At 37.1% G+C, this 18,579-nt stretch overlaps 1 protein-coding gene across 3 annotated transcripts; it reads left to right on the forward strand.

Moving 5' to 3' along the window:
- Nucleotides 1–389: 389 nt before the first annotated feature.
- Nucleotides 390–16,999, forward strand: MS3_00005012 (uncharacterized protein). 3 transcript variants are annotated; one of them, XM_051213019.1, is made up of 10 exons: nucleotides 390–948; nucleotides 4,473–4,514; nucleotides 4,558–4,602; nucleotides 4,645–4,758; nucleotides 4,792–4,890; nucleotides 4,927–5,145; nucleotides 6,330–6,502; nucleotides 12,473–12,545; nucleotides 14,916–15,000; nucleotides 16,326–16,999. In XM_051213019.1, exons 2-10 carry the CDS (start codon nucleotides 4,512–4,514, stop codon nucleotides 16,337–16,339), a joined length of 825 nt encoding a protein of 274 aa, XP_051073412.1. In that variant the 5' UTR covers nucleotides 390–948; nucleotides 4,473–4,511; the 3' UTR covers nucleotides 16,340–16,999. The 3 variants fall into 3 exon arrangements, with proteins under 3 accessions (XP_051073412.1, XP_051073413.1, XP_051073414.1); XM_051213020.1 differs by having other exon boundaries at nucleotides 914–948; nucleotides 4,792–5,145; XM_051213021.1 differs by lacking the exon at nucleotides 390–948 and having other exon boundaries at nucleotides 4,471–4,514; nucleotides 4,558–4,758.
- The last annotated feature ends 1,580 nt before the right edge of the window (nucleotides 17,000–18,579 follow it).

Consider the following 18,579-nt stretch of genomic DNA (forward strand, 5'->3'; position numbering starts at 1 on the left):
GTAGGGAGCAATTTCCTACAGGTTTAATTCTGAGCTATTCTTTAGACCGTCGAGTACAGAGTCTTGGTTTGGCCAAAGTAAGAACAAGTAAGCTATTTGGCTAGATAAACTTTATGTTTCTAAAACATAAATTAACATCGTTAGTGTACAAACAAATAGTACGGTCTATTAATGCAGGGAGAAACAGAGACAAATAACATACCGAACAGTAGCCAGAGAATAGGAAAAATGAGTCAACAAGCAAATGTTGTTTTACAATGAAAATCAAACTGCGATTGGTTAATAAAGAGATACAGTCGTACAAGGTCAAAAGGAGTTAATGTGGTGGTGGGCGTTTCCCTTTATTATTGGTGAGTTCGTCTATCGATCACATTTTACAACCAGTCTAGAAAAAAGAAGGGAAACAAATCACCGATATTCAATAGCAGCGGGACAGAGTGAAAAATCCATAGACCTTTTGGACAACCGAATGGACACTGTGATAATAAAGATGAACTTCCCTGCTGATGATACCGTATCAAGAATCAAAGAAATCAGCAAGGCGATCTTATGAATCAGAAGTATATATATATTGCTATTGTTATTTTTCGTGTACTACATAAAATTCATCTCAATAACTTCGCTTCATCTTTCTTAGAGCAGTTATCAGGTAATTTGTAGCGTGGATAGTGATAACTATCCAGAGTACAGCCTACATTGTTCTTTAAATTATGGTTGGATAAACTAAATGGACAAACTCGTCAAGATATTACGAACTGCATTGATATTTAGTAATCCGACTTCTTGATACATATTCAGCAGTTTAAAATAAAAAGTTGTATGCATTCCTATGTGTCACTGGCTTGCGAAATATAATGTTACTTGAAAGATCGATGACTAAACAACGATACTGATATTGTCATTCGATGTTAAAAGGCTCTCAATTTAAATACTCAAGGTCGTGAGGAGGTTTGTGATCTTAAGATTTTACTGTTGATTACTCAGTATACTAAAGTCATTTTTTCGAAATGGGGTCAGTTTTCTGTTCTTTTAATTATTTGGAATCACACCGGCTTGGCATGGCTCAATGAACCAAATGTCTAAGCCTTGAACTCATAACCACTTATAAATGTACACTGAGCTAAATTGTTATTGAAGCTCACATTAGTATAAAACTACCTCAGTCAAATGTTTCATTCATTTTTGATGCCGTAGGTGTTATTTTCTTTTGTCAACCAGAATTTATTTTCTATCCAACATTTCTCTCTGTTTTACTGTTTGTGTGTGAAACATGTCCTCTAGAAATAATGAGTGTCTGTAGGTCACTAGTATATGGTAACCGACACATTTCGGATTGTTGCTTATGTATTTTGGGACTATCGCACAATCCCCCAATTCTGGATACATTTTCGGCGAAAACTCAGGTTTTATTTAAATTCTGGGGTTTCTATACAATTTTCTTCAGGATGAACAGAATAGTTAGTGGGTATAATCTGAACCTTACATCGAATAAGTCGATTTTTCCTCAGAGCTGGGAGGTTAGTCGAGTGAGTAATTATGAGATTAGACGCGGAATCCTAGGTAACTGTGGATAATGGCAACAAACCTTTACAAACTAAATTGGCCGGCACATTTATTATCCATAGCCAATCACCGCGCACTTTCGTATGCAATAGCCCTAGATGCATGAGTACATTGAACGAAAGGCAGTGGCGGCAAAACCAACACACGGCATCAGTTTACGAAGTTATTGTCAGTTAATCTAAGCTATATTATCATATGCAAACTACCCGGTTGGGGTCCAGGTAATAATTGCAATAATCGTTTGAAGACGTTGGTTGACATAGTTCGGGATTGGTGGCAGTAATATGAGTGCATTCATTCCTTATAACAATGGCTTTACTCAATATAGTGTTTACTCTCCACCTCGGGCTCCATTATATCTTCACATATATACGTTCAATCGTCTTTTTTCGGACTTTATTCTCAAGGTTTTGCCTTCTTCATTACCGTTGCTACTATTTTATCTTGACTCCTTTACTATTCATCTTGCTATGGTTATATGGGAACTTGGGTTAACACCCATCTGTACTGGTCTCTACTTTGATTATAACTGACTAACCGAAGCTCAATATGTATCATCACATACAGAAATTTCAAATAACAAAACACGTACTTCATTTTTATGTTCCCTTTCTGTCAATATATGGGAAGCCCAGTAATTATCAACTTCAAAACACTTCTTGGCCAAGGCCTCTAAAGGCTCTGCGAAGTACACATAACACATGAAACCTTTTATCAGCTGCTGAACTGCAGTGTACAGTTGTCCTCAAGTCATGACTTACAATTACACATAGATCTTTTTGTCCTAAAACGTGATTGGCATCGCACCAATAGTGTATTGTTGGTTATTGTTGTGTCCCATTTAAATCAACATTTTTTATGAGTTTGTTCCTAAACATTGATTCCTGGACCACCTAACTAGTTCGTTTAGATCCGTTTGCTGCTCTAGCATATCGGTTTCACTATGTATTACCCTCTGGACGTTTATACCATCTGCATATAAGTGATGATCTAAACATTTATAGCGATTCGTTGACGTAGAGTAGGAATAACAAGAGACTTAAGAGAGTAACTTGTTGCACACCGTCTTTTACAGGCTTCCATCCAGATGGAGTGAAGCGTAATCCCACTCCATATTCTTTCTAATTGTAAATTTCTTATCCAACCCAAAAGTTAAAAAAAGACCTAATGTTTTTAGGTGGATTTCCCTTGCAAAATCCAGGTACCAGTCAACGTTGATCCCAAAGTAAATGATCATAACTTCTTATAAGTATCGAAAAAGGGTGCTGAATCTGTCATATTTAGTGAAAAATCGAATATAATCCTATCCATCTTTAGTAATTTAATCTAAATTTTTAAGTAATATGTCAACTAGAATGACCAAAGACTCGTAGATATACTCAGTCAATAAACCTACAGAAGCTACTTGTCACATCTAAGGCCAAACCAAGATTTAAATCCAACGGAGTAACGGAAGCAGCAGAAGAACCCAAACATTAGGCAGATATGAAACTGGACGTTTACAAACAGAAATGGTTCGAGCATTCGTTATGTATGCTCAACCACTAATTACCTCGGAGCACGACTTTCGTTGCTGGAGGAGTATTTCAAAAAAGTTGGGTAAGGGACCAAATAAAAGACGTGATATTAGTCCGTGAGGTTCTTAGCTGTTGTTCTGAACCATGTTAGTAGGTATAAACAACCTAGATAGTGTTTAAGAGATTATGATGACCAATAATTGGAGACTTTAGGTGAAGTGGCTCGAAATCGGTTGCAGTAATCCACATGCATCTATCCTTTGTGTACTCCTAGATCTACCATGTGTACTTCGGTCCAACTTGACATCTCAATATATAGGGTATCAGTAAATTTTATGACCAAATGACTGTTTGAACAAACTGTGAGATGAAGGGTGTTATTTGGACTGATATCATCCAGTGAACTATAGGAAAACAAGTTCCATTTTGGCAAACTTCCCGATTAATGAATGAAATTATGTAGTGTGACGCGTAATTTAACAAAAATATAATGTACATTCAAAAGAGTCGCACTTATGCGGTTTGTGTATTTTTGAATCGTTGAAAAGATCAGGTTCGAAGAGAAGTATGAAGTCGCATACTAATCTCAACATTGCTTTTTATTATTAGAAGATCTAATGAAGCCACATTCACACGAACTGCTATTATTATATATTATTGATAATAAAGCGCTGAAAATAGTAGGAGGATATGCAGTATCTTTATTAATGTAAACGGGTAGTACAGTTGGTCTTATGTTAGGAGTCACAGAAATGTTTACAGCAAATGCATAACAATATTGTTCCAAATATCTATGCCGAAAATCATCGAAATCATCTAGAAATTTGATGCACACTAAAGTATATTCACGACGGTGGCAACATATCCTCTATATTTTTTCATGTTAACTGAATGGCCTCCGACTTTCAGTCATTAATTCACTGGTTCGGATCCCGCTCCACCTACTTCGGTTTGGGCACCCGAAAAGTATTACTAGTCCTCACAATTATACTGTAGCCTAAAGCCGTGTACATTTAACTATGAGTTATCATCATGAATTTTTTTGTGATTTAATTTACATATTTGCAGACTGAAATAATCCATTTCTTCCATCAAATATGTAAAGCTTGGACTTGTTTCAGGAAAACGCATGTGATAACCCCTCATTCCTTTAAAGACTATGCCACCATCTACTATGACTTTCGATTTTTGCGGTTAGGTTGGATACTCCATGTAACTACATGAATGCATAATACGGTTACCAAATATTATTGATTGATATCAGCTCCCTGAAAATGAGACAGCTTATGCAATGTTTCAAAAGTTAAAAAATAAGTAGCCCAAAACACTATAAAATTCTACATATTCCATATTTTTTGCTGACGTTAACGCGATGAATTTTTCATGTTTCAGATATGTATATGAGAGACTGTATTATTCATCGCTAATCAAATGGTTGGTCGAAAATCTTCCTCTTATTACCATAAATTGTTTTTAGTTAGAGGAAAGACTACATTTGGAGTTGGAAAATCTAAAAACTGATGTGAGTTACAAAACATTATAATATCAGCACTATGATTAATAGCTGACAGTGACTGCTCAGCAACTGAATGCCAAGACACAAGCAGTTTCAATTTTGAACGCCTCATTGGAAAAGTGCAAAAAAGAGAGAAATGAGTTCAAGAGAATGGCAGAACAAGTATTTTCTTAGTCTATCTTCGACGTCTTTTAGGTAATGAATCGATACCAGATGCTTAAAAAAACTCTTATGGAATGTGATAAAGCAGACCAATATTCTACCCCTGATATAATGCATTTATCGACTAAACAAGTATATGGTTTCATTTTCCCTCCAGAAGTTTTGTAGCTTGCTTCTTTGTTAGTTGAAAGCAGAGAAGCTAACAAAAGTTTAGAACATGAACTAATGAATTCTCGCGAAAAAATTGAAGAACTCCAAGGAGATATTAAGGTGTTGAGGAGACAACTTAGCGATCGTTCATGTGAAAACCAGCACACAATGGATCCTAGAATTTCTGGGAATGATCGCCAAACCTACGTAACTCAGTTGGAAGAGCTTACTTTTCAGGTACTTAATTTTTTTCCAGTGCCTGTACATCCTTTTTAAGTGAAATTTCCCTTAAAAAATTTATATAGTTCTTGATCATTTTGTGCAACAACTTGGGTCGACTCATGTATGTCCCAGGTTGTATATTTCTTATGACTAACACACACACCTAACTACATAACCAATATGGTTCGAATTTGTATATTCTTTGGTAATCTATCTTATGCATTTACAACACCTTGACACTAGATGAATAACGATAGATGCAGGTCTTAATTAGAACCAGCATATATTACCTATGTCATATTGTGTTATGCCTTTCTACAGTTTAATCCTGTCAACAAATTATGTATTAAAGATTTATTTTACTGTTCAGGTTAAGAAATTTTATAAACGAATACACTCTACTGCTACGAAATTTCGATATGTAGTGGCACAACTTATTAGTTGTGCAGCTCCCCAACCACTTATTTGCAAACAACGTGTATGCCGGTTCAAATCATCAAATTTTGTATCCATATAGTGAAAGAAACAGATAATACGACAATGAACACGAGAAAAACAGTAGGAATAATGACATGAGTGGTGCGACCAAAACTAAACATAGAAAATGAATTTCAAAATTAAACGAATGCAATCGAGAATTTAGACAATAAGAATAAATACATAAGAACTGAAAATTTGTAAGATGGTTCAGAACGAATACATCTATATTAATGTCCTTTAGCGCTTTGTCCAAATAGATAGACTATGACCATTTAGATTGACACTGTTTTGTCTGTTCACCCTTTATTTCTTTTTAACTCAGTTCCTATGCTTTCCGCTATAGTATATAGAGATTGATGGCGCTTGGGTGTGCGTAACAGCTGTTTTAACCATATCAGTCAATAATGATTTCAGAACTTCATCAACAAACGTACTATCTGTATGTCGTACCCCACTTACAAACCAACCTTCTACTGTAATATAACTTTTCTCTGTCAGGAGCTCGTAATACTCTACTGAGTGAACTAAATTGATGCAAGCCAAGGGTCTAATCCTAGTAATTAAAAATCTAGGCCATATACCAAGCCATAGGTCTACTTTTTTCGGATACACCCCCTTCTTATTTTGTCGACGAATAGACTGTACTACATTGTGTTCACTACTTTGTCAGTTTGACGTTACTTTTTCTAAAAAAAGAATTCAACCTATTTCTCTTAAAGGTTTCTGAACTCAAACGCGAATTGGGCCAATGTTTTGATGAGAAACAAGAAATTGCAACGGAACGAGATATATATCGTAATAAATGTGATCGACTGAACAATGAATTAAATTATATTTTAAGTGGAGATGAACGAAAAATTCAAGATATCGATACCTTAATAACTGAAAGCAGGTGAGTGAGTAATCACCATTTTTCTCATTAGCCTTATGGCTATTGTAATTTAGTAATATTGTACTTAACAAATTTTCAGTAATGAAGCACTGCACACTTTAGTGCCTAGTGGACTTGTTTCTAGTGTTCCGCTGTAATACTTACAGACTAGAGTGTAATTATTAGTATAGGGGGGAGAGATTATTGAATGTTATTGAGACAACGAATCCGAATCCAGTAATGTGCATGTCCGAAATTCTATTGAGAAACCATGACTAGTGGAGTTCAAACTTATCAACTCCCAGCAAGGTATCCACCGAAGACAATAGAAGGTGATTGAGCGATATCACTCATTAATTGAAGTTAGACGTCTACACCACTGGATTCTGCCCCAATGATTTAGAGGTTAAGTGTTTGCGCCCTAGACCGAAAATCGTGAGATCCACAAACCCCGACCGAAGCTGCTACCTTGACGCGGTGGTCGGGCTTGCCTATCGTGATGACCCAACCGAGCTATATTGGCTGAAACGTATGTTCCTGTAGGTTTTACCATGCCAGGCAGGTCGATTGGAGAACAGTCAGTCAGTCAGTAACAACGTAGAACTTCGTACGTACGTACATCAGTTCGAGTTGCCACACCACATTAGCACACAGATGCAGTGGTCGACTCAAATCCCGTAGTGGTAGAGGTAATAAGAGTATAAGCAGTAATCAGGAAAATTAGTGTTTGGAGATATTATTTAAAGAGTATAATACAGTGAAATAAATTTGGAAAGAGAAAAAAAGGAAGGGGCATGAAGAATTCAGAAGATTAGAATTTGGGAGAACACAAAGAGTGGATGCACCTGCGCCATTGCAAATGATTTTGAGCCATGTCATTCAGGGTCTCTAGCCATCGGTTGCTATCATCTCGCGGTAGTCTACACCTACCAACATGACTCAGTCCACTTGTCAGTGACTTCATGGACTTGTGCCATGTTTTGGTCTGGCCGCCCCTAGCTTTCTTCCAACCTACTCCTATACCATTGAACATCGCACGTCGAGGCAGTCGGTCGTTGGGCATACGTAACACGTGTCCCAGCCATCTCAAATGATGAAGTTTCACTACGTCATCAATTGATTTGCCATCCTTACCTAGTACCCGTTTCCTGACAACTGCATTACTTACTCGATGGTCCCATGATATACGAGCAATATTTCAAAGACACCTATGATCAAATACTAGTAACCTACGAATATCCTCTACTCTTACCGGCCATGTTTCACTGCCATAGAGTAGGACGGAACGAACTGCTGCGCAGTAAACCCGTCCTTTGGTTGATAGACGGATATCTCGCCTACGCCATAAATGACGCAAGTTGGTAAAAGCTAGTCGAGCCTTCCGTATCCGTGCTGAGATTTCGTCACACACCAGACCACAAGGGCTGATGAGACTTCCAAGATAAGTGAAGCGATCGACACGCTCAATTACTTCACTCCCTATCATTAGTTCGGGTGTCAATGCAACCCAATCCTGAAGCAACATTTTGCATTTCGAGGGGAGAATCGCATCCCGAACATGCTTGCATTGTTGCTTAGAGTGGTCAGAAGACTCTGCATTTCGTCAGCGTCTTCATCAAATAAAACTATGTCATCAGCATATTCTAAGTCAACAAGTGAACCTCCCGGTAGAAGTTCAACCCCTGGAAATCTAGACGACGAAAGTGTTATCTCTAAAAGTACGTCGACGACAAAGTTGAACAAGAATGGAGAGAGTGGGCAACCCTGACGAACACCACTCGAGGTATTCAATTCTTATGACAGTTCGCCATAAGCTCTCACTCTACCAGTTGTGTTCGAGTAGAGAGCCTTTATAAGGTTAATGTACTTCTTTGGTACTCCTTTCAGTGACAAACACTGCCATAGAACCTTACGATCAACAGAGTCGAATGCCTCCTTAAGGTCGAGAAATACTACCATTGTGGGGCGTCTGAATGTGTGTCTGAGTCCCAGAACCTGACACAGTGTGAATATCTGATCTATACAACCACGTCCAGGTCGAAAACCAGCCTGATTTTCTCTAGTCTGTTCTTCACGAGCTTTGGTTAGGCGTCGAAGTATTATTGAAGCTAATATTTTAGATACTATATTTGTCAAAGTGATTCCTCTGTGATTGTCACAAGAGGACTTTTATCCTTTCTTATAGATTGGCACAATCAGTGATTGAGACCAGTCAGATGGGATTACGTCCAGTTCTCAAATTCTACCTAAGACTTCAGTTAATCTCACTGCTAATACTGAACCATCATCCTTAAAAATCTCAGGAGTAAACCTGTCAGGGCCTGCTGCTCTCCCTCGCTTCAAACTTCCTATGGCTTTTTCAACTTCGTAAAGAGTCGGAGGACCTACACTAACTTGCCATTCAGGTTGACTGGAGATCGTGGGAAACTGAAGTGTGGCTGAAGGCCAGTTGAACTGATCCCTAAAGTGTTCTGCCCATCGATCCAATCTCCTAGATTGAGAATGTATAATATATCCATCTTTCTCTGAGAGTGTTTCGCTAACAGTCGGTTTCCTAATACCGGTTTTCTTAACAAGTCTGAACAATTGTCTGCTATTACCTATTGCTGCTGTCTTTTCCATCTCTCTTGCTTTCGCTACCCACCACTGTTCACGATCATTGCGTAGACTTCTTGTCAGCTTGCGCTTAAGTTGACTCCACTCTTCATTATGTTCAGAGCCAGGTGGAATGAGTTCCCGAGCATCTATCAGTGCGATAGATGCTGCTGAGATCCAGTGTTGCTCCCTAACCTTACGGGTTACCGTACTAGCAGATATCACTGCTGTTTCCACAGCTTTTCGTATATCATTCCATGCTGCCTCGGGGTGGGCATCACATACATAGCTGCCTAACTGTTTTCCTAGTTGTTCCTGAAATATACTCTTAGCTTGACTATCATTAAGTAGGCCCCTAATAGGCTTCCTTGCAGCGTCTTTCCTACGTCCAGTAAGACGCAGACAGATACGCGCTCGTACTAGAGCATGATCTGAATCTAAACATGTGCTCCAGAATGAGTGACAGTCTTCTATCGAGCCCCTTTATCGGTGGCTGATAGCGATGTGATCTATTTGGGTCCAACGTTGGGACGAATTAGGGGTCGCCATGTTAAAAGATGTTTTTCCTTATGCTTAAAGTTAGTATTTGCAAGGAACAGGCGGTTATCTGAGCATAGCTGCAACAGACAGTCGCCATTATCTGTTATTTGAGCCACGATGCTATAAGATCCACCCAGGTGTCTTTCCCTATCGCTTAGTTTACCTACTTGAGCATTAAAGTCACCGGCCATTATTACTACATCCGAGCGCCTAGCTTTTCGGAGAAGGTCGAAGAGCTTTCTGTAAAACTCATCTTTTACATCATCTGCGCTGCAGTCAGTGGGAGAATAGGCAGAGACGACGAAGAGGCAATGACAAGTGTCCCTACCTTTTCGGATCCTCACTGTTCCGTTTAGTCGGACAGCGCACAAACGACTGTCTACTGGGATCCACTTTAAGAGAGCTAGTTCTGCCCTAGAACTCAATGCTATACCTACGCCGGCGAGGCCACGGGAAGCAGAATCAGGGCTTCCAGATACACGAAGTGTGAATCGAGTCGGTTCTTTATTTTGGCATGGTGAGGTCAAGTGAATGACGCTACTCGGATCCTGTATGCGCGTTTCGGAGTCGCAGCACACATCGATGGCGCGAGATCCCAAAGTCTTAGCTAAGGAAGCCTGCTGTCCTATTTGGCACAGTGTTCGGACGTTAAAAGCTCCTACGTGTAGTTTGGAGCGTGGTTTCAGGAGACCAGGAATAACGTTCCGCGTACTCGAATCGTTTGCCCTAGCGGTGCGAGGTGATAAAGAGACGTGAGGAGGGTTGGTCACGGAGATAAGAGAGGTATTAGGAGGTGTAGGAAGGATTTGAATGTGACCAACTTGGTCTCGTGTGTTGTTACGGGTATGAGGGTTGGTGTCACTTCCCAGCTGCCCACACCGTGGAAGGGTATTTCTTGAGGAACCTGAAAAGGAAATTAGATTAGTGTTGGTCTTAAAGACCTGGGAGCGTGACCGCAGAGCCCAAGGGACAACTGCTTGAGGCCAGTGGCGCACGGCCTTTTCGTGGAAGGTTTTTAATGTGTTTGCTCCGTTCTTCAAAGAGCCTTACCGCCGGAGACGGATTCCGTGACGTAAGGTGAGGTGTGCATTTTTAGGGTCGACCTTTTCTAACCCCACTCCTCCTTGTGGGAAGGCAGCATTGCTGCACATGTTGGTTGTCTGAGGGAAACACCTTACTGCTGTCACACCCCTCTACAGTCAGCAGTACGACTTCGCCCTCAGACATTGAGTCACACCTCACCTTACCTCACGGCTTCCGTCTCCGGCGGTAAGGCCCTTTGAAGAACGGAGCTAACACGCCAAAAACCTTCCACGAAAAGGCCGTGCGCGACCGGCCTCAAGCAGTTATCCCTTGGGCACTGCGGTCACGCTCTCAGGTCACTGAGACCACCTCTAATCCAATTTCCTTTTCAGGTACCTCCAGAAGAACCCTTCCTCGGTGTGGGCAACCGGGAAGTGATAACCGCCCTCATACCTCTAACAGCACTCGAGACCACTAGTGTGGATATATGACTGAATCACAAAACTACAAACACACCTATCCGACCATTTAATCAACAAACTAGCCGTCAATATCCAAAATAACTGGCGTAAATACTGAATGCGATAAAGTCATTCGCAATATTAGTCTGTCGATCGTGTGTGATACATCCTATCTTTTCTGTCTTCACTCACCAACCAATCACTGCTTACATTTTATGGATTCACTACTGGATAGCTTTCTCTTCATTGAAAGTAATATTTCTGAAACATTTCACCTGAAGAGATCATTTCCTGTCTTCAGTCTGACCCTAATATAAAACGTTTATCTCCTTTTTTGAAAATCCATTTAACGATATGGACCTTGTCAATTCATCATCATCTAATGTGCTTTAAATCTCTTGTGTTTTGCCTTTTTTGTTTGTTGGCAAAGCTTTGTGGTGGTCCAACATGACTCTTGGTACATGTATGCTTGCGCTATTCTGTTCAGGTTGTAAAGAATATAGAGGGCTCCTAGATCTTTTGGAAACCATTGCAAAATTACCCTCGTGAGTGGTATATTTATAACAGAGCACTACTCAGATTGTGCGTCAAGCGTAGGTCACATGTCCGAAATCTACTCTACTTGTGTTGGTTTTGCCAGTCGCGTAGCATCACTGACAATCACACGTATACATCTAGCGTGATCGAAATCCGAGTTTGGTAATTTATTACTTGATAAACAAGCTGCCCTATTCTCTATTTATTTATTTAATACACATGAAATTTGCTACAACTGGGCACCAAAAATGTATACGCCAAACAATAAATCATTTACTTCATAATTATTAATCATCATATTTGTGAGTGTGTTAGAATACTGCCCGGGCACTTATACTGAATCAGGTGGTAGACCACTTACCAGGCCTTTGCCCCAGAGGAATAATCCATAAGACAGCAATGCAATGTCAGGAGATACAGTTCCGTGGTAGCTTGCGACCAGAGTAATTCTATATCCCACTTGTTCCCTTAGGATCTTGGAGCCTATGCACACCATTGATTTAGTAGAATCAGGGTTCTTCGACTTCTATAGACAGACCCTCTGTACATACCAACCCTCTCAATTTCGTAAAACACCCCACCTCATGAAAACAATAAGTAGGATTTTCTTAGCAGAGGTTGCCAGCGTGTAGCTTTGTAAATGTATTTTAGGAAGAAGAACTGACTCATCCCACCCTAGATTTTTACAAGGGTATTTGGGATTTCCAATTAATTATGAGTTTGGCTTTTACATATATTTTTATATGAGCGTCTAATCAATTTACTTCAAAAATTTTCTCAAAATTGATTGAATTTTTATTGTCATTTTCTCGCTCTACTATCCTTTTTATGCCAGAATCTTGAAAGAGCAAATCCAATCGCTGGAAATGGAAAAGTCTTTAGCATTGAGCACAGTAACTAAATATAAAGTTAGTCATATATTTCCTTACATATATCATTGTATAGCATATTGAAATGAAGGACTTTATTAAAATCTGCATGACTTTTTTTCAAGAGGATGAAATCAACCAGAGTTAACTGGTTCATCTTTATTCACTTACTCGCTTACTCACTTACATTACTTTACTTATTGTTATTGTCACTCTAAATCATCAATTAATTGAAGTTGGGAATATGTATTACTGGTATTAATGGTTTTAGTTCTCCTCCTTAGTTGTCAGTGGAGTTTTTCCTGAACATTGTTGAGTATTGTGTAGTATAGAAACAGCCGGATAACACCTGTATGTGGTTGTTGAAATCTTATCATGAGGTATCTGTTGTGATGTCTGAGTCAATAGACTATTCTTCCAAATAATATATATGTTTAATTAAATAAATATATGCTTCCCAAATATTTCACATGACTAGGGAAGAGATATCATCATTGGTGGTTATTTAGTGTTGTGGCTACTCTTACTAAGTAGTGATATTTACTACAGTCCATTAACATGTTCCTCATGTTGAGATTATATCAAACCGAGCAACAGTGGTACTGAATGAATCATGTGGAAATAGATTTGTTTACGTGTTGTATGTGGGTTGAACGGGATAATTTTTTCAGAACGGGTTTTTTGATCCATAAGGGATAAGTTAGAGTTTCTCACAACTAGAATCGTTACTATCAGACGATCATTGAGAACTTTATTCGCCTCATTACTTGAAAATGTAAATAGTTAAGCCAACAAACAGTTTAGATTGTAAGCGATATGTGCTTGGTTAGTGTGTCGATTTCATAAGACAGTCACTCGTTAAGACTTAAGTACGGGTGATTTCTAATAAAAATGACCTGCCACCAACCTACATGCTCTAGAGCTTCATCGAAATTCACTATCATAAATTTCTTGAAACCTAGTTCATTATCACATGAAGATAGTCAACTAAGAGTTCATCACACCAATTATCTTATATATGTGAGTTGATTAAATAATTGAACTCTAATTGTTTATTTAACGAACTTGTAGTATAAGACCAAAAATGGACTTAAGTGACTGGGATGGTTGTTTTCCGAAGTGTAGCCACTTACGAACCTGTTATTTTAATGAATTTCTTGCCTGATTCAGTGGTTTAACATTTACGTACCAACCTTCTTTTACTCCTTTTACCTGTCGTGGAGAAGCATAGGCCGCCGACCCGAATTCTCCAACCCATTTTTTCCTGGGCTCTCCTTTCCAGCTGTTGCTAAGTGTGACTCATTCTTTTGATATCTGCCTCCAATTTCTGGCTCAATGTGTTTTTTAGCGTGCTTCTTTTTCCTTTGGCTTAAAGATTGCAAGGTAGGACTGGCTTTGTGATGGAGTTTGATGATTTCCGCAATGTTTGTCCTATCCATTTCAGGTGTCTTTTCCTAATTTTGTGTTCAGATGGAAGCTGGCTTGTTCTCTGCCACAGTAGATTGTTGTTGGTGTTATATTCGGCCATCGAATCCGAAGTATCTTCCGTACACAATTATTTATAAATACATGTACATTTTTGGTGATGGTTGTAGCTCCATATAGTAGAGCTGTTTTGACGTTCGTATTGAAGTTTCCTTGATGTTGGCTGACATTTGTTATGAGTCCCATACGCTCTACTGTTTTAGGAATTCTGTCATCGCCTTGGCAATCAAAGATGCACAGCAAGGATGCACTTTTCTATCAAATACGTTTAAATAGGTAATGTAGTTGATAAGGGTATTTGAACTATTCAGTTATGCAACCAACTGTCCAACATTTGAATATATATATATATATATATATATATATATATATATATATATATATATTCGCAAACAGTTGGGACGCACGGTAGTTGTAACTTGAAAGTCTGTCTATGTATAGAGATAAAGTTATTTATAGTATCATTTGCGCTGCGTTACCTTGACATTCTGGTTGCTTCTATGGGGTCTGCTAAAATTGACGATGGATTCAGTAATTTTCACGTCAAGATAAGAGCGACCTTTTCACCCGTTTGTTTCTAAATTCTTTTGGAGGTTTTTAAAGAATGATGATTGATCCAAGGATTCACAACATTTTTCTGTCTTTGCAATACTTTTCTAACGAATCTTCGAGGATTCCCAATACATTTTGTTCCTGGTAAATGTTCAAGTAGGCGGGAGCTTTTATGACCTATCAATCGTGTAAACGATTACAAGAACGGTGATAATGAATTTATTGTTAATATAGATGAGTGAAATAACAACAAGTATCATTAGAGGTCATATGTACACAGAACGTATTATTAGAAACTGAATGCACGAATTCCTACTTAATCAGTTAAATTTGTTTTCACAAATGAAAATTTTTTTTCCTTTTTTCCCACAGAAACTTTTAGATCGAAAGTTGTCAAAAAACTCATCAGTTAGCAGTGAAAGTTGTATAACACCAGCAACTTCACCTAAACATCAAGGTATATATTGCCTGTTCATTTTTTATGAATAAATGTAATTTGTTTACTCACTTTATTGTGCAACATATATTCTCAAAGTAAATGATTAACATATCCACTAAAAAGAGAATTCTTTAGAAAAATGAAGCAATGCAATTATCCAATGTACTTATTTTCTACCATTAGTCTAACAACTTCCACTTGTATTCAAAGTATATTCACTAAAACAAACATATACCTCAGCTGTTAAACTATCCGAAATCCAGTTTAGACAACTGGATTGTATCAACAGCCCACCAACTACTCGATTAATAAACTGTCCTTTCAATACCTTCACTATACTAATGTGGACCATGGCTATCTATCTATTGGGGAGAAGGCATTTATCTGTGTTACTTTGTTAGGATCAAGCAACATAAATATCCTTTTTAAGTTTCTTACAAAATGTATCAGTTAAAGTCTTTGATTGTAATGTAGTATTTAGTTTGAATAAACGATCAATTACTGATGAATGAAAAACATGTTGAAACAAGTTAGATTATCAAATGTTTATTGTATTCAAAGCGCCATTATCAAAATAATAATTGCACAAAATTTTGTTCTAATTTGAAACATTAGACTACTCATCCTGAAATGAGATGTGAAATTAATAAGACTGGGACAATGTATGATTCATCACTAATTATTTGATCTCCTCTTAAATAAACTCTGAAAGTCAATAAGAACACATATGCATATATGGATATAAATTGTGAATGTACGGGATTAAAAGGTATCTCTATCAATTCTGTTGGTGATCGTGGTTGCATTCTACTGTAGAGTTCTAATCGATTAACAAAGTAGTCGTCCAATACTCCCTATTTTTTCGGGTGATTTTAACTCGTAACTGAAACTTTATTCAAAATAAACAGTCAGGTAGTAGCAACTACAACAATCAACACGTTTCAAAACCTATGTTTTGATATTCCACCGGTTGTAGCTTTTCACTAGAACTCCAAAAGTTCTCGAAGTTAGTCATTATTAGTGAACATGCGATGATGATTATGGTGATGTGAATACTTCAACATATTTATCGGCAATATAATTGCAAACTTTCAAGTTTAAACATACTTTAAAATAGGATCAGATTAAAATTTGGTATATCTCTCAAACTATCCAACTAAAATCTATACGAATATTCGTCAAGATTAGAACGAATAGTTTGACAGTAATTGAGCGCCGAGTATAGAGAAAATTATATTTGAAATATCCAACTAAAAGTTACATACATATATCATTTATTTCTAAAATGGCCTAGTCTAGATATATGTAGATATACAATAATTTTTTATCTGTTTATTACGTAGAGAAGACAATTTGACATGGAACAACATTTCACTGAAGATGCTCTTGAAACAGCTTTCAGATGGATGAGTAACCTGCATTCGTATTATGCATTCAAATCATGATACCTTGAGACATTGTCATTCAACATCGCTGTGATATATATGCTCGTGTGATTATTATTATTATTATTATTATTATTATTATTATTATTATTATTATTATTATTATTATTATTATTATTATTAGAAAATTTCACCCATTAGTAACAGTCATTGTCAGCTTATTGGATAAAACAATCAACAATATTTTAATTTGTAATAAATATGAATATTTTTTTATATTTTTATGTATATCTTAGCACAATGCATATGAATTATTATTACTATTCTGATTATTATCTCTCCGCCTTCATATGTTTGCTCATAATAATGCAGTTTGGGGTCATAACAATAGTAGTGACAATAATACTTGACATGACCCTGACTTACGTCACATCATAGCGTTCAATATATTAACTGAACAACAATTTGTGTTATTTCTTTTACTTCTCTGAAATTCCTCTTGTATAATATTCATTCATAGCTTTGCTTTTTGTCTTATTGATGAAAAAAAATGTCATATCATTGTAAAATGAAACAATTTCACCCTTTTCTCCGTTGTACTCGATTAAATTTGTATTAAATTTAAACAGTTATCTGTGATTCTTGTAATTTTTTAAATCGATTGACTAAAATTTTACATAAAAATCATTCGTCAACTACAATAAATCGTCAGTGATATTCTAATGATCAGTGTGGGGTTGTGGAGATTGCTAAGTTTTTGATTGAGATCATGAATTAATGAATGTTAGACCACCATTAAAAACCTGGAAGCACTGGACGGCCGTTTCGTCCTAGTATGGAACTTGAAATAAGAATGCACGATTAGTACTCTATATGTATAATATTTTGCACAAAATAGTATTAATTGGTATAAAGTGATTCATTATCAAATCGGTAATTAGTTTCTGTGCTATATTATCAAACATAGGCCATTATTTGTCTGTTGTCAGTCTGTGAAATCAAAGGAATTCAGAAATCCTGATGATGCGTTCCACTAAAGTAGGTAAATAGTCTATCGCATTGCTATACAACCACAATCTTTCAGTTATATTCATCCCATTGAGCGCATTATCAGCAAGTAAAGAAATTTGTATTCTACGACAAAGAGCTTCAATACTGTCGCCCGAAGAGATATGACCGTGATACATTTCTGATTTTATATATTTATTTTGTCCATACCCTTGAAAACCAGAAACGTTTTCCATGTTGAAAGGTTAAACAATCGATAAAGGGACAGCTAAAGCCATTGCGAGGGGTTGCGTATACGGATTTCTGGTTTATACCAGACTCGGCTCATAAACGTTTAGAGTTAATTTGTAAAATAGTAGAAAATGGAGATGCTAGGGGTCATCATAATTTCATACGATTAGTAGAAATTTTCGATGCATATTTATCATTGACTATGTGAATATCTGAGACCAGTTTCCAGTTCAATTTGCAATTTTTTTCAAAATATCACTTTCATTTATTCTACATGTTGTATTGTCAAAGGACCAATAATCAGATTGTATATAATGATATATTATTTAATAAATGAAAGAGAACGCTTTTCCGAGACTAGATAAACTTCGTGGCAATCAAAAATCGAAATATATTTCTGACAAAATTCTACGGTTTGCATCAGGAAATGACATCATCTGATGAACTATGTAAAACGAAGAAGTATTAGACAGACTACTGTATTTCATCGTTATTGTAAACTTTACATCAGTGCACAATCATAACCACACATGAAACCTAACTCAGGGTCGTCAGATCTCGTGATGAGCATTGAGTTGCGACCCAATAATCCATTTTTTAAAATTTAATTATTCAGTGCCATTGTTATCACGTGTCTCAGTATGGTTGCACTCCAGCCGGTTGGAAATATAGTTATTGACAATCCTTAATTTGAAGGATTTATCTTTACAAATTGAAAATGGCAAAGCTTCAGTACCAGATATTTTAAAATAATGACAAAGAATTTCAAGGATTCTGTGTTCTTTCTTCAATTCGAAGAACATATCTTCAAAATCAGTCGTTTGGCAATTTATTATCACGTGTATACTCTAGTATAGAATCGAGAATTTAAACAGAAAAACTAGTTAGCATTTTTAAACATCTGAATAATTGAGAGTAGTGCAATTAAGGACATGTGCTTCGTATTGTATAGGACGCTCCAGGTGAATGCACT

This window comes from Schistosoma haematobium, chromosome 1 (assembly GCF_000699445.3).
Source record: "Schistosoma haematobium chromosome 1, whole genome shotgun sequence".
In the NCBI taxonomy this organism is placed as follows: domain Eukaryota; kingdom Metazoa; phylum Platyhelminthes; class Trematoda; order Strigeidida; family Schistosomatidae; genus Schistosoma; species Schistosoma haematobium.